A 20,397-nucleotide genomic window follows, 5' to 3' on the forward strand; every position below is an offset into this window, starting at 1 on the left:
TTGCAGCTTCTGCAGTGGGGTAGGATGGGTATGATGACATAGACCCTTCTGGGAGAAGAAAGCAGCGTGCAATGGTTGTGAGGCAGCAAATGGGAAGCAAAAAATGTGATGAGCTTCACTATAAGGCTTTGTACCTCAGTTGCTGCTGATGGGCTTAGCTGGTGCTCATCTGAAAAAAGATGAAGACGATGGCAGAAGGTCTTCAGGAAAAGGGTTCAGGTCGTGCTTTACTTGCTTTAAAATTCCTTTAGGCTGTTGTTTGATATCCAGTCATGTAGAAGCTTTCCTTGACTAGAAGGAAAGAAATGTAAAGGGAAGGGTGTGGTGGTGGTGGTGTTGTTTTTGTTTTGGTTTGGTTTTTTTGCTTGAGTAAAGTAAAAGAACTGAGGGAAGTACCGAAACGGTATATTGAAGGCATAGACATGCCTAGAAGTATCTGTGGCCTTGAAGATAAAGTAGAGGGATGGGAATTCCTATGCAGAGCAGCTGGGGATTGTGATCATGGCAAAGTTAACACCAGGAAGATGAAGGGATTTTATTAGTGAGAATGGAGAAATCGATGAGACCTGCCTGTGACAATACAATTTCCTTTTTTTGGATGGGGACTGATAGATGTAATGTAAAAAGCTACCCTTAACACCAAGCTGTTTGCATTATTTTTTTTTCTTTCCTGTCCCTTATTATCCAGTAAGCAGGCAAAGATGATGATACTTTTGTATCCTAGTGTATCAGGATTATCTTTAATATTCTGTAGCAACTTTTACTTAGCTTTCTTTGGGTACATTTCCCCCAGTTTCCAGTCTTTAGTAAGCAAACCTAGAAAATGATCAGCAAAAAAAAAGTTTGTTAGTTTTTTGTTGTTCATTATTTTTTTTTTCCTCCCTGCCCTTTGTGTTTCCTAAGGACCAAGCATAACTATTGACACAGCCTGCTCCTCTAGTCTCATCGCACTGGAAAATGCTTACAAGGCAATTCGTCACGGACAATGTAGTGCAGCCCTGGTAGGAGGGGTCAACCTTCTGCTAAAACCCAACACTTCTGTGCAGTTCATGAAACTTGGTATGCTTAGTCCTGATGGTGCCTGTAAGGCCTTTGATGTTTCAGGTAAGGCATTAGCACCAAATAATGCTGTGTTGTTTGAGTCTTATTGATGAGACTGTGACCTGATATTCCTGTAAAACAGCAGGTAGTGCTGGTGTCATAATTGTTCTTAGGTGCACTTATGTGCGCTGTTTGGGACATGCCCTGAATCTTATCTATGTTGTCTGCTTAACTGAACGTGGAAAATTTAACTATGGAGTGTAAACTGTGTGGTTCATTTCACTACCATTGAGGAGAGGAAATAACTTGATCTTTTGGCAGAAACTTTCATTCATCATTTGTGATAAGCAGGCAGCGTTTTTAGGGCATATATTTTTTTAAAATGAATGCCTACATCATATTCTCAAAGCAATCAGTTTTAAACAGTTCTTGGGAATGAGGTGACTGTAGTGTATGGTGTTTTGCTACATGAGCAGAACTCTTCAGGTTAGGGACTTGTTCTCCTTGCTCTGTTCACAGGAAACGGATACTGTCGCTCTGAAGCTGCTGTTGTTGTTCTTTTGACCAAGAAATCCATGGCTAAACGAATCTATGCCACAATAGTCAATGCTGGGAGTAACACTGATGGTTTTAAGGAGCAAGGTAGGCCTTGAGCCTCAGAAAAGTAAGATTCTACACAACTGTCCAGTCTTGAGTCATGGTCATCACAAACAGGGGCTTATGACTGTTATGGAGTTCACTTTCTCTAGGCCTGTGAGATTTTTATATATATATTTATATATTTTTTTCCCCCTCTTTTGGTAAGATAGAGTTCAGGCCTTCATTTTATAGAGGAATCCAAGGAGGCAAGTGGCTCTTTCTACTGTGCAGACTAACAGGAATGTCATGTTACTAGTTGTCACCTCCTCAGGATACCTTTGTAATAACTTTTTTGCATTGATAGTAGACATGTAGGCATTTTTGTTAATGGAAAACTCTTTCCCTGCTGCTCTCCCATTTCTCCCACTCTTGAGTCATGGACATGCTGAATTTCACATGTTCTGCTTCATCTGGGCACCTCTTTATATCCTATTAATCAGTACCTTCCCTTACTAGTTTAAGTGATTGATTTAGCTCCACATCTGATTTCTCTTCATCTTCCAAAGGGTTTGATAGGCTTGTTGTATCCTGTGCAAAAGCCATAGGTATAAATCCTGAAAAGGTTTACTTGGTCTCTTTCTTTTTTTGGACCTTGTAGCCCTAACCAGTTAAAAGGACACTAAAACCAGAACAGGAAGCATCTAATGGGAGAGAGGAATTGATGGCAATTTTGGTCCTAGGTGTGACGTTCCCATCTGGAGAGATGCAGCAGCAGTTGGTCAGCTCTCTGTACAGAGAATGTGGTATCAAACCGGCAGAAGTGGAGTATGTTGAAGCTCATGGGACAGGCACCAAGGTTGGCGTGTCCTACCTTTTTTTTTTTTTTTTTTTTTTTTTCCCTCCCCATACTCCTCCTGTTGTCTTCCCTCACCCCTTGTCACACTCTTTCCTCAAATTATTCCTCGTCCTTTCAAAATAAACATGAAGGACCTGTATTTTTCCCTGTACAACAGTTGCTGGAATGTGTACAGCTTCACCACTTTAGGATTTTACCTAAACATCTTAGTTTTTCAGATTTTTTTTCTGTAGTGCATGTCGGAAGTGTTAGCTAATTATTGTTCTGGATGTTTTCTTACTAGGTTGGTGATCCGCAGGAAGTAAATGGCATTGTAAATGTCTTCTGCCAGTGTGAGAGAGAGACACTGTTGATTGGCTCAACAAAGTCAAACATGGGTCATCCTGAACCTGCCTCTGGGCTTGCCGCATTAGCGAAGGTAACATGTAGCTTGAGAAGGAAAATGTTAGCTTTTAAGAAAGTTTGCACTGAGCCAGGATAAGATATAAGCTTATGATGAATTCAGGTGATTCTTGCTTATTATTTCATTACTCTTTACTTCATCTACAAATAGTTTTAAAAGCTCAGGTCATTATGCTGCCAGCTGGACATGAATGTTCAGGTGAACCTTGGTGGGGGCATGTTTATATGCACATACATTTTTAATCCTCCTGTCCAGATGAATTCTACAGGAGCTCCCAATGTACTCAGAATAAAGATTTTGGTCACCTTATTGATTGTTCTTATACCAGAACTTCCAGAAGAACTGCAGTATGTTTGAGGGAGGTACAACTAGAACAATTTAAATATTTTGGATAGCTGACATTGACCATAGAGGCAATTTGGGCTCTCGGTGCCAAAAGAGTAGTTTATCCTTCTGGCTGTTTGTCAGGGATGTGTTTTCCTCCTCTTCTGTCTCTCTTGTGTTGGCAAGAAGCCAGGTGAGTTCTTCAAGATGTCATACAACAAGCTTGAATGGTTGGTTATCTTAGCAACCAGCTGGCCTACTAACTACTGCTATAGACAGACAATCATCTATCAGTCTTGACTCCTAAACTGCTTAGCAGAGATCTAGCTAATGTTCATGTTTGGTTGTAAGCCTATTACTGAAAACCTTAGAGCCATGCAGATTGAAGCAATGTGCATTGTCACTGCTAGTTCTTTAGGCTCTTTAAAGTGATTATTATGACCTGAATACATACTACTACTTCTGAATAACCTTGTCTGCAAATAAAGTTTGGAAACTGCAGTGTCTATCTCTCTTTAGATGAAAATTTAATTTCTTGTCATCCAGGCTGAGACCTCCTTCAGTAGAAGGAATGATGGCTGAATTGAAATAAACCTCTCCAGTGTCACTACACTGTAGGTTATAAGCAGTTTGCTTAGAGCAGGTCTACTGCCATCTGTCAGGACAGAATCATAACTCTGAAGTGCTCTTTCCTAATCTCAGCCTTTCTTAGAAAGGGTGCAGAACTGTGAAATGGAGACATGATTTCTTTTTTGTAGGTTTCTCTGACATAATGTGTTTTCTCACTCTTTTACATAAGTTTTCTCATTTAACTTTGTATCAGAACCTGCAGCTAGATGCATCAGTCCCTAACACTCACCATGCCTGCTGAAGTATCTCTTCCTATGCTTTTCTTAAGTTGTGTTATGTCTGATTCCCAGATCTAGTATCTTGAAAGCACTTGAAGCTTTGTTTGGAAGGATGTTGGAAACTCTGCTTCTGTTCTTGCTTCTCTAACAATTGGGTAGCATTTCATATTTGAACATTTGGAAGTTAACCAGAATGGCAGATAAGAGACTCTGGAAACCAAGCTGGAAAATGCACCAAGCCAACTGTCTCAAAGACACTGCTGTCTCAGGCAGTCTGAAGTTATTGTAAATATCTTCTTTTGGGATTCCATAAAATGCTTTTCTGTGAGTGATGTCAGTCAGGAAAATAGATCCTGGAAGTATCTGGTTTCAGACTTGAAAATCCATTATGTATATAAACAGGTAGGAGGGGAACTAGCATTTGCCAAGGTCACTTTACTTAAATTCTGATGTGGGAGGGAACAACTTTTTTTTTTCTTTTTACTACTTGACCTAATTAATTACTGTATAGTTAAAGTCTCTTGGTGGCTCTGGTGTATACTCACTGTACTGTACTCAAACCTTTAAAAAAAGCCATGACACTTAAGTATATGCTATATAATCATTTATAGTAAAACAATAATAACAAAAGAATGTTTTCTATAAGAAAATGTGGAACACAGACTACTCTGTTTCTTTCAGGTCATTCTCTCTCTGGAACATGGACTGTGGGCTCCAAATCTTCATTTCAATACCCCAAATCCAGATATTCCTGCCTTACAAGATGGCTCTTTGCAGGTGGTTTGTAAACCAACACCAGTGAAAGGTGGCCTTGTCAGTATCAATTCTTTTGGCTTTGGAGGTTCTAATGCTCATGTCATTCTGAGGCCAAATGAGAAGAAACGCCAGCCTCTGGAAACTTGCAACTTGCCGCGACTGGTCCAAATCTGTGGCAGAACGCAGGAAGCTGTGGAAATACTAATTCAAGAGAGCAGAAAACATGGAGGATGCAGTCCATTTATAAGTTTGCTCAGTGATATCTCTACAATTTCTGCATCTTCCATGCCCTACAGGGGCTACACACTAGTTGGCAGTGAGAGTGATGTAAAAGAGGTCCAGCAAGTTCAAGCATCTGTTAGACCACTCTGGTACATCTGCTCAGGTAATGCCACGGCAGTGGGTCCAGGCTTCTGTATTCCTTTGTGGATCCGGGCTTTGAGCTATTGGATCCTGTGCTCTATTTGGTGTTTTCTTCCACTCTCTAGCATGAGGTACTATCGTACAGCCCTTGGCTAAGTGTAGGAGACTCTTGTTCCCTGTGTTCTATCTAATCCTTCCAATTTAGCTGTCTTCTGATGATAGCAAAGTCCAGGAGAATGAAAAGCAGTACTTGATTTAGAAGGTATTAGAAAGGTATAGTGTTCTGCTCATAGAATTCTTTCACTGCCAGAGCAAGTATGTGATGTCTGCTCCTTTTATTGAGCATTGCCAAAGCTCACATTCTCTTTGCTTATCCTGCAGGCATGGGAACGCAGTGGAAAGGTATGGGTTTGAGCCTCATGAAGCTGGATCTGTTTCGACAGTCTATATTGCGTTCAGATGAGGCTTTGAAGGACACAGGGCTGAAGGTCTCGGACATGCTCCTGCATGCAGATGAGAACACTTTTGATGACACTGTCCATGCATTTGTTGGACTAGCTGCTATTCAAGTAAGACTGAATGACTGATAGAGGAGGGAACATGGACTCTTTCCTAGTTTCAATTCATRAGTAGGTTTCAATCCATGAGTAGGCTCTGTTAATGTGTCTGTTTGGCTGGTAAAACATCATGTGGATTAATAATGACTAGTAAGTTTGTGTAATCAGCAGATGACAGCAATCTGTTAGAAATATACTCTCTGATAGTAGTGTGTGTTGCATCCTTTATAGTTTTGGGTCCTGTTGTTTTGAAGATGCTTGGGGGAATGTTGATCTAAACTCATTTGCGTGCATGTGTTTATGTGGGGCAGCTTCTTCCTTTAAGAGACTGAGGAACGCCTGAATTTTGTGTAAATGTTTGTGCCAACAAACAAGGGTCTATAAAATACTTCTGTGTTTTACCTCCTAAAACTTGTTCTGAAAATGAATTTAATGATGTTAAATAAAGTCCCTTTAATTCTGAATGAATGTCAGTATATCTTAATAAGAGGTATCGTTTTAAAATCCATAAAGCTGGCCTTGACTCTGTACAGACATGCTCTTCTGTAACATCCTATTGTTGGAAATAAATTCCTAGTGGAAATCTAGATAATGGAGAGGCCCAGACAATACTGGAGTCACATAATGATTCTTGAGCTTGCTTTGAAGTAAGGCTGGAACTGCACTTGTGAAGAGGATGGCAGTGAGGCCAAGAAGAATGTCTGTACAGAAAAGCCATTTTGTAATATACTCACTGCTGCTGTGTAACATATTCTTTGTTGAGGCCTGATGCCTGCTTACTCTGATGTAGAATCACTAATTCTACTTTTTCCTGCAGATTGCCCAGATTGACATGCTGAAGGCTGCAGGTCTGCAACCTGACGGAATTTTGGGCCACTCAGTGGGAGAACTAGCTTGTGGCTATGCAGATAATTCCTTAAGTCATGAAGAAGCCATTCTTGCCGCTTATTGGCGAGGACGATGTGTTAAAGAGGCCAAATTACCCCCAGGAGGAATGGCTGCTGTTGGTAGGTAGCTAAAAGTAGATCCTTATCAAATGATACAGGAAAGTACATCTGTTCTCTGTTGTATAGTATTAGGATAAAATTGGGCTCTGAAATGTGTTGGCGGAGACAACCCTGTTTATACAATTTCAGCTACTGCTGCTTCTTGTCCTTTTTTTTCCCCTGATGTAAAATGGGATATAAAATACTGAAGTTTATATAATGGTAGTAACCTCTGACCTACAATACAGTAGAACTTCGGCCACCCATCCAAAACTAAGTGGAAATTGAGAGGTTTGTTGGCAGGTGACAGACAAAAGCCTGATAATCTACTTGAAAGAGATGAAAATCTAAGGCACTGGGCTTTTTGTCTCTTGATTTAAAGAGACAAGAAGAGTTTTCTGATGTACAGAAGAATGAGGCATGAAACCAGTAAGACATTTTTCTGTATTGAATAAATGGCTTGTGGAATTTATTGCTCTTATAGCTTGAGGTTGGGAACCTGATGATAGGACTGGCTCTTGCGTACTAACATTTAGGAAGAAGTTCCCTTAGACAAGCTTTGCTCAGTATTTTTGTGTCTCTGAGTAAAGGATGTAGTTTTGGCTACTATTTGGTGAAGTTTTGAGCTATGGACCCATCAGTTTGTCTTGTCTGGCTTTATGGTGTCTCACGTGTTTTTAAATAAAAACAGCCATGCAGCAAATAACCATTTTCTGCTTCTTATTATTGGCACAGTGGTCATTAAAAAATCTGAAACACTACTACTCAGAGAAAAGCTGTTGCAGGTCTAATTTGATGACTAGATCACTTGTTATAATCTTCTTATTTTAACTAATGCTCCAAAGGACTATCTAATTAGGCTTTCTTTTGCTTGATATTAAATACATGACATAATACATCTCGGACTGCTGCATATGTTTTTCCATACCTGATACTGAGTTCAAATGTTTTCAGTGTTTTGTATTCATGTAATAAATGACCAGATTCTGTGTGTGTGATTGCCTCCCTTCATGAGGCTCACAGCTCACTCCTAGAAAGACTTGTGTTGTCTAGAAATCTTCCTTCTGCAGGTCTGACATGGGAGGAATGTAAGCATCGCTGTCCTCCAAATGTGGTACCTGCCTGTCACAATTCTGAAGATACTGTCACTGTTTCTGGGCCTCTGGTGAGCAAGGAACTAATTTGGTACACACCAGAGCTGTGGTTGGGACTTGGGAAGTTCCAGTTTGGAGAAAATGTGAAGCCAAGTTAGGGCTTAGTTTCTTGCAAAGGGAGGCTGTAGTGAAGTGGTGGGAGGGGACATGGTGCTTATTATGAACTTGAACACTCAAATGTCCAGTGAAAGAAAGTGATGTTAGTGCCTCAATGAGTTTAATACTTAAGAGATCTCTCATACTGAATAATGTTACAGCCATGAGTATGACAAGAGATGGATGAAAGACACAGAAGGACAATAACAGCATCACAGGCTATGGCTCCCTCTGTGTCAGTGATGGAGTGTGTTGGGGGAGTAGAGCAATTAATCCAGATCCTAGATATGTTGCAGGGTTTTATGTTTAATGCACTTCTATTCCTCTTCTTAGGACTCTGTGAATGAGTTTGTAACCAAACTGAAAAAGGATGGTGTGTTTGCAAAGGAGGTACGCAGTGCTGGGGTTGCATTTCATTCCTATTACATGGCATCGATTGCACCAGTGCTGCTCAGTGCCCTGAAAAAGGTAATATTGCTCAATTATTGCTCATGTAGTTTGTTCTGGGACAGCTGGGGTCTGAGTAGAGCTGATGCTGAGCTCAAGGAGACTCCTTATTTTAGGAGGGAAGTCTTTTGACGAGTGTGTGGGGCTTATGGTTAAAGGTCCTGTGGCCTCAAGCAGAAGGATGTCCTGAGCAATCAAGCTGAGAAAAATGGCCCATGAAGGCGAGGGGTTGGCTTGCTTTTGTCTGTCTTGTTATCATCTACAACCTGTAACCTTCCTCCCTTTCCTCTATCTTATCTATTTGTAGGTCATTCCACACCCTAAACCTCGTTCGGCACGGTGGATCAGTACATCTATCCCTGAATCTCAGTGGCAGAGTGATCTGGCTAGAGATTCTTCTGCAGAGTATCATGTGAACAACCTGGTGAACCCAGTGCTATTCCATGAAGGTCTGAAGCATATTCCAGAGAATGCTGTTGTAGTGGAGATCGCTCCACATGCTCTCTTACAGGTATTGTGTTCAATTTTGTCAGTAGACTACTATATTGGTATGCTGTAGGAAGGAGACTGAAGGTTTGAGAATTAAGGAATACTGCCTTTCTAGTTCTGAGAACACTTTTTCCTTTCAACGCTTTCAAGTCTTTCATATTTAGGATTTTTTTTTTTGCAGAAAAAAAAAAAGTGCACTTCCCAACATACTACCACTTCCCCACCCCCATTTTGACATGGTTGCCTTTATTCATTGCTATGCATTTCAGATAGCTGATAGTCAGCTCCCTGAACTGTGCAATGAGTAGGAAAAGCCCTTAATCATTTGGATCAAATAGCGTGTGCAAAGAATGCAGCAGGGAGGAAAAATGTGAAGACTTAGTATCTTGATTTGTAGTTTTGTCAGTTCTTGCTAAGCTGAAAGGATCAGACTTAGATCCTTATTTTGATAGGAGACTCAATCAAAGGATGCAATGAAGAAATATGGGTGATTGAAGAGCCTCTTTCTCCCTCATCCCCCAATAGTTATTTGGTGCAGTGGGGATAAATGATATTGTCTAAGGGGCGAGGGGGACAAGAATAAACAGACCATCTCTATGAAAATCTTTTATTGCCATCTGTGCCCTAATTAACAGAGGGTTTTCTTTTTTTCTTTTTTTTTTTTAACCTAGTTCAATTGATACTGATCTCTTTTGCTTAATTTGAAAGGTTTCATCATCAAACTTGCACTGCTATAGCAGTTCGGTGAGAAAGGAAACAGCGCTACAGTGTTGTGTCTCTTAAAAATATTCAGTTGTTCTGTGTCATATAAATCTTCAAGGAAGGAAGACTGGAGTCCCAAATAAAAATAACTTATCCTCAAGCTTAATGGAGCATGGCTAGAAGCACTCATCTTGATATTAGTATATTTAGGGTATATGGTGTCCATTCCTCCATTTCTTCCTCTCTCCCTCAATAGGAGCTGAAAATGAACAGCATTTCTCATTACATTTTTAGAAGCCGTGAGAGTGTCCAAGTGTTAATCCACTAAAGCATTAGACCTTTAAAATTGGAGGGGGGGGTTGTTTGTGGTGTTTTTTGTTTTGTTTTTCCTTGGGAATTTTGACCTAAATGATCAAGGTAAGAAAGCTAGGCTGTGCCTTTGGATCCCTAAAAGGTGAGTAGGGGAGAGGATGTGTGTGAGGGGAATGTTTGGGGAGTTGGACCCTCTCCCTCACCATCCCCTCCCCCAGGAAATCTGATTATCAGATTATCGTTATGCTGAAGTAAAGTCTTGCTTTGCTTAACAATATTATTTGAGACGCTACTAATTAGGTGACTATAGCTAAAGGCAAACTTGTAGGCAACAAGCGCTCTGATCAGCTTCCCATATGCTTCGGCATCTATACATCAGATGTTCGCAAAATGTCTTGTATACTTCACGTTTTTCAGAATGCCACTGAAAATGTTTTATTTTTCTAGCCTATGGCTAGAAGTGTATTTTGGGGAACTTCCTGAGAGTTAGATGTCTTCATTGTGTGAGAAGCCTAACTGGGGGAGTGGATTATAACTCTTGGATAATTGTGTTTAGCCATCTTGTGTACGGCAGTACTTACATAGTCACTGGCAGTCAGGACCTAGCTGTGAAGCCTGCTTCTTGAATACAAGTGTATAAATAGTCAGTACCTCTTTCCCATTTTGTCCCCTTTTGAAGCAGTAATGTGGATGAAAATCTCCTTGCAGTCTGCAAGAATGTGCTTTCCCCACAAGATCAGTGCTATGGGTCTTGTGCTTGTCCCTGAAAAAGCTTGAGGGCTGGTGGTTCTTGTTTGCTAGATGGCATGCTAGAGGTAAAAAGTCTAAGCGGAATCATAGTGATTTTGGAATCAAATGTCAGGGCTGTATAAGGCTTCTGAGTTCCAATCCAGTGTATATTTATTATGTCATATTGAGCTTATTTGTATTTTGAAAGCAACTGCCAGGCAGGCAGAGAAAGGCAGAATCAGAGCAGAGCTCTTTAGACAAATTCTCCCCTCCCTGTGGAAATTTTTTTTTTTTTTTTTTTTTTTTTTTTTTTTTTTTACTCATACAATTCTGGACTCTAGTGCAAACAAAGGTTTTATCAGCTGGGTTTGAGGGAGTCCTGGTTCTTCTCTCCTTCTTCCTTCTCCCATTTAAAGATGCAGCACCGAATTAAAGAGCAGATGTCTAGGGCAAGGTTTTGGGTTTAATAGCTATTGTTTGGAAAATGCTGTGGGATGCTTCAAGCTGAAAAGGACTGACACTGGGAGCAAGGGTCTGAGTTCTGTGTGTGTTTGTGCAAATGGGAGGCTCGAGGATACTCTTGCAGTTCTTGAAGTGCAGCTTTTGACTCTACTTGACAATCTACTTGGGAAAGGAAGGTATGTGATTTGGCAGAATTTCCTGAATATTACATAGGTTCTGTCTTACAAGAAATGCTGCTTCTTTGGTGGCTGGGAGGTGGCTATTCTGCTGCTTTCTCTTCCTGTTTAAAATGGTGCGCATACCAGCACCTGGCACAGAAGCAGAAGTGGTTTGAGATCTGCAGAGAAATAAATTCAGGAACAAGGAAGAAAGTGATGCCTTCCAGCAATGATTTCTGAACTCTACTTGACCAGGCTATCTTGAGGAGAACTTTGAAACCAACTTGCACCATTCTGCCTTTGATGAAAAGAGACCACAAAAATAACCTGGAGTTCTTCCTAACACAGACTGGAAAGATTCATTTGACTGGGTAAGGATTCTGCTATCATTTGGGACAGAATTCAGATCTCTTTCCTAGCAAACAAGAATTGAGACATTGCTTTAAGAAATGTAGAAAAGGATAGGATTTACCTCTTTGCTTTACATAGTTATGCCACTTAGGAAAAAATGCCTTGGGTTACAAACTGCTTGGGCTGGGAAGATGCCTTTCCCTTTCAAAGGGAAGGAGCCCCAGTCCAGAGGCCTAGGAATCTGGACTAGCTCGTGGAAATAAACTTTGAATCTCATGGATTGTAAGAATTACAGATTTGGCTGCAATGTTCCTGAACTCGATGTCTAAGACTTCTCCAGGAGTCCCATGAATTATTACTGTCTGACCTCTTAAGTGCCATCATCAACATTTTTTTTTCTTTTTCTTTCTCTCTCTCTCTCTCTCTCTCTCCTTCCCCCCCCCCCCTTAATTCTTTTTTGTCTTCCTAGGATAAAAGTTCTTGGAAATAACTTGTTCCCACTTGTGGAATATCCTGTCCCAGTGGGAACCCCACTTATTTCTCCATATATAAAATGGGACCACAGCCAGGACTGGGATGTTCCAAAAGCTGAAGACTTTCCAGCAGGTTCCAAAGGCTCTGCATCAGCTTCAGTCTACAATATTGGTGTGTGTGCCTGTCCCTTCCCCCTCTCCCCACTTTACCTTTACATTTTTTAGTAACAGTACAGAAAAAGAAACTCAAAGCAGCATCATTGAAGCAGTCTTCTGAAGCTTGAGACGTTTTCTCTAGGAGGCTGGGTCTGTTTTTGAAGTGGCATGAAGGAATATGAACTGAGCAGTCTTGATTCAGACTGACAGAAGTTTTAAGAGCTACATATTCCCAGTCAGGATGGTTGGGGAAACCACTAGAACCTCTTACAGACATTGAAGGGGAAAGACCTCTTTATTAGGGAATTTTCATTACTCTACTCTTTATTGTTTGGCAGATGTAAGTCCTGAGTCCCCTGACCACTACTTGGTTGGTCATTGCATTGATGGCAGAGTCCTGTACCCAGCAACTGGGTATCTAGTGCTGGCTTGGCGAACTCTGGCACGGTCTCTTGGTGTGGGCATGGAACAAATGGCTGTTATGTTTGAAGACGTCACAATTCATCAGGCAACTATCCTTCCCAAAAAGGGTGAGTGAGAGGTGATGATATGACTTCAGAACTGCCTGGTGAAGGGAGTGGGAGGAAAAAGAAACAAGGAGGAAGTGAGAAAGAACATAAGAGAAAGCATACGCAGAAGAGTACAACATAACAAAATGAAGAGGTCAATTCATACGGTCAGGTAGCATGTATTATGGCCATCTCTATTCCATGTTGTGCAGTGCAAGTCTGGAGAGGATGTGAGAGAAACTGGAGGCAGTGAATGGCCTCTCAGACCTCTTTGATATTTCTTGCAGGATCAACGCAGCTGGAGGTGAGACTCATGCCTGCTTCCCACTGCTTTGAAGTGTCAGGGAATGGAAATCTGGCTGTGAGTGGTGAGTGGATAAAGTGTCTGTGCATACCCTGGCCTACCCAAATTCATTATTTATGGACAGTGACAATTATTCTTTCCATTGTGCACATCAGGGAAGATTTCCCTCCTAGAAAACACTGCTCAGAATAACTTTCATAACCACCCAGTCGACCTTCAGACTGAAGTAGGGATGAGCTCTAAGTCTGGCCTCTCCAAAGAAGACATTTACCAAGAGCTGCATCTGCGTGGATATAATTATGGACCAACTTTCCAGGGCCTTCTGGAATGTAATAATGAAGGTGAATTTACTTTCTGTAGAAGAATAATGAACATGGTTGTTATGATGATTATTTGGTATTTTAATTTAATTTGTGTTAGTGGCCAAGCTGTTTATGCTACATGAGGTGGTGGTGTACTTTTGGTATGATAATGGAGGATGACCATCTGTCTTGATAGTGCAGTGGGAAAGTTATCTCCCATGTAGAACTGATTATTGGATTTTACAGGGGAAGCTGGGTGCCACAGACTTTGCAGCTGACAAGTAGTGACTCCTTATATCTGCTGACTGACAAAATTCCAATGAGACTACCCTGCCTTTTACTTTTCAGCAAACACAGGGAAGGTTCTGTGGAATGGAAACTGGGTGACCTTCCTAGACACTCTGCTGCACATGATAATTTTAGCTGAGACTGGGCGCAGTTTGCGCTTACCTACCAGAATTCGATCAGTGTGCATTGACCCGGTACTGCATCAAGAGCAGGTGTGCCAATACCAAGATGATATAAAAGGTAATATGTCTTTCATACTTGGGCTTATATTAGTTTGAGTGTTGTGTGCACGAATGTTTGACTTACAAAAAAGTAGGCTGGATTTTTGGAGGCCCTCTTAGTCTCCAAGATTTTCTGCAGCTCCCTCTGTAACATGGGCTGACAAAGCACTGTTCAGCTAATTAACCTTGAATACAATTACTTCTAGTGTTTGCAAACTTCTGAGTTTTTTCTTGTCTTGCAGCTTTTGATGTCATTTTTGACCGCTACCTTGATAGCCTCAAAGCAGGAGGTGTTCAGATCAGTGGTCTCCATGCTTCTGTGGCGCCACGACGACAACAGGAACGAGTCCCTCCCACCCTGGAAAAATTCTGCTTTTTGCCCTATTCTGAGAGCAACTGTTTGTCTTCTAGCTCTCAGCTTCAAGCCCATCTGGAGCACTGCAAAGGTAGAGTGGGGTTGCTTTGTTTTTGCACTAGTGCCATCTTCTGGCCTGTCAGAAATGTCTGAGAGAAACAATTCTGGCTAGCTCAGTCCTTACTGCATTCAAGACATAAAGTACTGGTATCTGTACAAGACCTGAGCAGAAGTCCTCTGTCTGTAGAGCCTGCCAGAAGCTAAAAGCTAGGTCTGCCTGAGGTGCTTCTAGACTGTGGATAGGAGTAAAGCTGGGGTGTGTGGGAGGCACATCTGCCCTTCTATGACAGGGAGTGTTTCAGATGCCACAACTGTCCTGTAAGCAAAGAGGCACAAATAGCTCATTTCTCTTGAGTGTTCTTTCATCAGTGGGAAATAAATTGCTATTTTTAAAAATTCTTTGGCTTGAGCAATGAATTTTGCCATGTCTGGAGATGACATTTTTGGCTTTCTAGGCTGATAGAGTGACTTCACACTCATATTTCAATTTGGTAATAGGAGTCAACATTTTTTTTCTGACTCCTTGCAATGTCTGGATCCTGTATACCAAGTTTTTACATATGTTTTAGTAGGATTTTATTTCTCTCAGTTCTGTAGCTGATGTCAGTCAAGACGGGCTATTTTTCACCCAGCTGTAAAGCAAAACTGTGGGGTTTTTTTGTGTGTGTGTGTGTGTTTTTAATATGGAGAAACTACGCTTTCCCACTACCACCTCCCCAAAGCTCTCATCATCCAGAGGTTTTCTGTTAGTTGCCCTCTTTCCGTAAGAGCCTTGCCATGGGGTATATTTGGTATGCTAGATTGTCTTGCTACACAATCTGTTCTCCAAGCCTGCTTGTTTTGACACTGCAACTACTGTGTAAAATGTCAATCATGAGAATGTACAGAAGCATGTACTACATCTTTGTGCCTAGACTAATGTTATAGGATGCCATAATTTGTGGTGCTTGTCAGCTGCTACAGCAAATGGAAAAATTTGAGGGAAGGGATACTCTCCTCCATAAAAGGAAAAGACACAGCATTTGAAATCTGACTCTTCCCTTCACTCCTTCTGTTCTATAGATCTGATCCGGAACTTACAGGCAAAGGTGGCAGTGCATGGGAYCAAATTAGCCATTCCTGGACTAGAAACTGTAGGGGCTGCTGCAGAGTCCTCACCCATACAGAAGGGCCTTCAGCATATCCTTGCTGAAATCTGCCATCTGGAACTGAATGGAAACCTCCATTCTGAGCTGGAACAGATCGTGATTCAAGAGAAAATGCATCTCCAGGATGACCCTCTTCTCAATGGCTTGCTGGATTCTTCAAAGCTGAGGGCTTGCTTGGATGTGGTACTGGAGAACATGACCAGTCACAGGATGAAGATAGTGGAGGTTAGCTAGAAGCCCAAGATATAGATAATATTTTCCAGACCTTCCAGGAACCTGATCAGTCTTTTATTGTTCCAGTTATAATTCTGGATATTATTCATGTTTCAGCTTGGTTTTCCTTCCCCCTCCCCACTTCTTTTCTCACAGGCTCTTGCAGGAAGCGGATATCTCTTCTCTCGTGTTACAAATATTCTGAATACTCAGCCCCTGTTGCAGGTGGACTACATTGCCACTGACCGTAACATAGAAACTATTTCAGATAATGAAACACAGCTACAAGATGCTGGAGTTTCCGTTAGCCAGTGGGATCCATCTAGTCCTCCCTCTGGAAATCTGACCAATGCTGACTTGTTGGTATACAACTGTTCAACAAATGTTCTGGGGAACACCACTGAAATTCTGTCTAACTTAGCAGCTGCAGTGAAAGAAGGAGGATTTGTTTTGCTACACACGCTCCTTAAAGGAGAAACTCTGGGAGAAATTATCAGTTTTCTTACAAGTCCAGACCTACAGCAGAGACGCAGCTTCCTGGCTCAGGTAAACATTTGGGAAGTATGGATACTTTCTCAGCAGTTAGTCTGGAGTTAGTATGTTGCTTACAGACTCTTCTGTGAGGAATGTTGAGTCAATGTCACTTTCCATTGAGTCCTTCTGCAGGAATGTGAAGGAGCCACTTTTTCAGATGAGAAAAGAACTGGGAATTTCTGCTTATTAGATTGGGAGGGCAAATTCTGTGAGTTCAGTCCAGGAGTGTCTCTCTTAATGCATTGAAAATGATTTATTGTCACTTATGTCTATATAATCCATATGAAAACATTATTTCTGTTATGAGTGGTGCTAGTTAATGTGCTGCATTATTTGGGGGGGGTGCAGTTTTCTACTGTAGAATCCTAAAATGCTTCAATAACAGAATCTCTTCCTTGTACTGGGGGTAAGATTTCATAAACCAGTTAACCTCTTCCAACACTGAACTGCTCCCAGAAAAAGAAGGCTTTTCTTTTGTACTTCTCCATCTCTCCTCACTTTGATTCCGTAATGAGTTATGGCAAACTAAATCAGCAAAAATAGGGGACCAGTGTCTTTTGTTTTGCTTCTTTATTTATTTTATTATTATTTTTTGTTTGTTTAAGTGCCCTATAGCTGTAAACAAAGGCATCATGCAGATGAAGCAAGGCCAGTGCTGGCATAAGAGAAAGTATGAGTGAGTGACCAGGGAAAGAGTAGGAACTGATACATCACCTTCTCTTGGCAGCTAGTTGTTAAGCTAAGCAGTAACACGAAACTGCCCCTCAACAGAACATATGCAGCCTTTCTGAACCGAGTGTCTATAGGCACTCGGGAAGAGAATAGTATTTACAATAGTTTAACTTTTTGTTTATATTTCTGGAGTGCAGTAGTTGGATTAGGAATTTTGCACAAAAATGGATTCAGACAATCACTCTTTGTGAAGAGTTTTAAGGAGATTTGAGGAAAGAAGGACATGTTCTTTGGCTTTGCATCTTTGCAGGAGGAGTTAAAAAAAAAAAAACAACTGCTGAAGCTGATACCATCTTAAAACTTAGATCTCTCATAAGAGTCAGTATCTCAATATTAGCAAATCCCTTGGATAGGATGTGTGTGTTGCTTGCACCTTCTCTAAAGAAAATGATACTATGCAGAAGAGAGTGGGTGGGATTTGATCTAATTCTTACTTTCCTTAGTCCTTGATACAAGGCATCACCCAGTCAGAACTGCCCACTGTTTTGTTCCTGATGTAGGAAAAACAAATGTATGCTTTCTTTGTTTTGCTCAGGTAGTAGAGCCTCAATGTCTCTGTGCACATTTTCATTCTCTTGTTTTTGAAATGTTATTTCTATGCAACTTAAGTGCAAGTGCTTCTCCACTGCTAGCTTTTTTCAAGCAGAAGTGGGATTTCTTGTTTTCTCTGTCATACTCTACTTTTCTATTACAGACAAAGTTTACATGACATAGATTAATAACATCTAAACTCAATGTGTACAGTTTCCACTGTCGTCATGTGTGTGTGGATTCATGTGCTGCCTCTTTTTTTTTTTCCCTCCCCTTTTCCTCCATCTGTGGATGTGGCTTACTAAGAGTGCTGGAGTTAAATTTTAGTCAAATCCTACACAGGATTTGATAGCATGGTCATTGCTCGGTTTTCCACACTTGATACTGTGGAAAGACCATTTTCCTAACCAAGGCTTCCATAGTTGTCAAAGATATTTGTATTACTGCATGTTGAGAATCTTTTGGGGAGGAAGAAATACTCTAGACATGGATAAAATACTATTACATTAATCAAATATGTCTTTATACTGAGAGAAAATTGATGCCAAGGTTTCAAGCAAAAGCAAGAGGTGGACAGTGCCTATTGTTCCTGGTAAAGTTGTCATCTTTGGGGAGATGCATCAGAAAGTATAGACGTGATTTCTACTTTGCTATTAATTGCTGTTATTCCTGATTTAACAGGCACAATGGGAGGGCTTATTCAACGAGGTCTCACTGAATCTGGTTGCAGTGAAAAGATCTTTCTTTGGCTCAGTTATTTTCCTGTGTCGCCGGCAAGCCACTGTTAAAACACCTATTTTTCTGCCAGTAGATGAGACCCATTATAAGTGGGTTGAATCCTTGAAGGTGAGAATTTCTGTGTTCTGGATATTTCCAAATCATTATACTTTATAAATGAGATACACTTAACAGCGTTTTAAGAGGTGCGTGTATGGAGATAGGTGTGTTCAACTGTTGGGTTTTTTGAATAGAAGTTATTCTCCCCTGCCTTAAGGTTGCAAGGGCTGTTTTCTTCTTGTGATTCCTACTAAGACTGTTTGGGGTTTTTCTCGTAGGAGATCTTGGCTGACTCCTCAGAGCAGCCTGTGTGGCTGACTGCCACCAGTTGTGGGAATTCAGGAATCCTAGGAATGGTGAACTGCCTCCGCCTTGAAGCAGAAGGCCACCGAATCAGGTACAAAAGTATGCCCTGAGACACACAGGAGACACGATGGTTTTTCTGTTAGCTTATTTTCTTGCCTATAGCAAAACAAACAAAATGACAACTTCTGGCTTCTAGGTGTGTGTTCATTTCCAACTTGAATCCTTCGTCACCTGTCCCACCCACTAGCCTTTCTTCCTTGGAGATGCAAAAGATTGTTCAGAGAGACCTGGTGATGAATGTGTATCGTGATGGAAAGTGGGGCTCCTTCAGGCATCTCCCATTGCAGCAAGGTAACTCACTGGAGGATTGTTTGCAAGGCCCAAAAGAATAGAGTTTACATGGAACAGGAGTAGCTATTGTGGAGTTGGGTTGTTTTGTTGTTGTTAGGTTGGAGTTTTTTGTGAGGGAGAAGTTAGTTTATTTTAATAGGTAATTTGGATTTTTTTTTTTTTTTTTTTTTTTTTTTTTTTTTTTTTTTTTTCTAGCTCAGCACCAGAGCATGCTACTGTTCACTCTGGGAGGAAGGATGAGCTATTTAGGGTACAAGTAGATTCTAGGATAAGAATGGGTTTTGTGGAGAGCAAAGGGAGAAGGTAGCAACTGCTCAAGAAATTTACTCATTCTGGAAACCTATGTTAATATATGTGAAGTTCTTACTGTTCCTTTTTCTGCAGCTCAACCTCAGGAACTGACAGAATATGCCTATGTAAATGTATTAACTCGTGGAGATCTCTCATCCCTTCGTTGGATTGTCTCCCCACTTCGTCACTTTCACACAACTAATCCTAATGTTCAGCTTTGCAAAGTCTATTATGCATCTCTCAATTTCCGGGACATTATGTTGGCCACAGGAAAACTTTCTCCAGATGCCATACCTGGTGAGTTAAAACTGCGCTAGAAGAAACTGTATTCATGTATTCAGTTCCTGTTGTGACTTAGGAACTTTGTAAGTAGTAGACAAATCCCAGCATTTTTCTTTCTCTAAGGTTCCAACTTTCAGAGCCTTCTGATGTAGTAAATTCTTGGTCAAGGAGTTTTGGAAGTTCACTTTGTGAAACTGTTTGCCTTCTCTTAGGTAACTGGGCTTTGCAGCAGTGCATGCTGGGCATGGAGTTCTCAGGACGGGACTTGGCTGGGAAAAGGGTGATGGGATTGCTGCCAGCAAAGGGACTGGCCACAGTGGTGGACTGTGACAAGAGGTTTCTATGGGAGGTGCCCCCAAACTGGTAGGTCAACTGCTGTTTTCTGTTTCATATATACACATAAGATTTGCCTTACTTTTTGAGGCTGGTGACAGTCCTGGTCTGAGTGGAGGACTGCATACTGTATACGTTCCACTGCGGGGAATGAAAACAGAACTATAGTCTGAGGACTTCTCCTCACCCTGTCTGTCACCCCTGTGCCAACGCTGTGCTTCCTTTGTTGGAAGCTACAGAAAAGCCTTGTATAGGGGTCCTATTGACCTTCATGATTTAGCAAAGATCTGACAGAAAGCAGCCTGCAGCAGAATTGTAAGCTAGCACTTTGAGGAGGGGAAACGATTTGTTATCTGCCAAATCTCTCTAGTAGCTAGCCTTGCTTGTGGGGAAGGCTGATCCACAAAATGTGGATAATGGAACTGTAGGGTTTGGCTTAGTCATCTGACTCTCTGCAGGATTTAAGCACTTTTCTGTACAGTGATTTGTATCAAACCCTCTTCCTTAGACTGTCTGCTCCATGTGTTTCAGTGTGGGCAGGGATTTACAGTATTATTGATTAGATACTGAAATATTTCTACAGAAGGATGAAATTCTTGGCTGTGCTCAGCAGCTGTG

The 20,397-nt window shown here is 41.2% G+C and overlaps 1 protein-coding gene across 1 annotated transcript in view; it reads left to right on the forward strand.

The window, feature by feature from the left end:
- FASN (fatty acid synthase) overlaps positions 1–20,397 on the forward strand; it is a 48,971-nt gene that overhangs the window by 9,225 nt on the left and 19,349 nt on the right. Inside the window, exons 5-28 of the mRNA XM_085314379.1 lie at positions 904–1,104; positions 1,561–1,683; positions 2,361–2,476; positions 2,760–2,894; positions 4,733–5,192; positions 5,552–5,739; positions 6,545–6,734; positions 7,784–7,878; positions 8,297–8,431; positions 8,718–8,921; positions 11,518–11,633; positions 12,083–12,258; positions 12,581–12,772; positions 13,039–13,119; positions 13,211–13,396; positions 13,706–13,885; positions 14,109–14,312; positions 15,344–15,654; positions 15,799–16,188; positions 18,121–18,285; positions 18,495–18,613; positions 18,719–18,873; positions 19,258–19,461; positions 19,659–19,809. Of these exons, the coding sequence (XP_085170505.1) occupies positions 904–1,104; positions 1,561–1,683; positions 2,361–2,476; positions 2,760–2,894; positions 4,733–5,192; positions 5,552–5,739; positions 6,545–6,734; positions 7,784–7,878; positions 8,297–8,431; positions 8,718–8,921; positions 11,518–11,633; positions 12,083–12,258; positions 12,581–12,772; positions 13,039–13,119; positions 13,211–13,396; positions 13,706–13,885; positions 14,109–14,312; positions 15,344–15,654; positions 15,799–16,188; positions 18,121–18,285; positions 18,495–18,613; positions 18,719–18,873; positions 19,258–19,461; positions 19,659–19,809 (4,477 nt within the window). The remainder of the gene's footprint in view (positions 1–903; positions 1,105–1,560; positions 1,684–2,360; positions 2,477–2,759; positions 2,895–4,732; positions 5,193–5,551; positions 5,740–6,544; positions 6,735–7,783; positions 7,879–8,296; positions 8,432–8,717; positions 8,922–11,517; positions 11,634–12,082; positions 12,259–12,580; positions 12,773–13,038; positions 13,120–13,210; positions 13,397–13,705; positions 13,886–14,108; positions 14,313–15,343; positions 15,655–15,798; positions 16,189–18,120; positions 18,286–18,494; positions 18,614–18,718; positions 18,874–19,257; positions 19,462–19,658; positions 19,810–20,397) is intronic.

The sequence above is a fragment of the Rhea americana genome, unplaced genomic scaffold (genome assembly GCF_003343005.1).
Source record: "Rhea americana isolate MKP2758 unplaced genomic scaffold, rheAme1 scaffold_402, whole genome shotgun sequence".
Lineage (NCBI taxonomy): Eukaryota > Metazoa > Chordata > Aves > Rheiformes > Rheidae > Rhea > Rhea americana.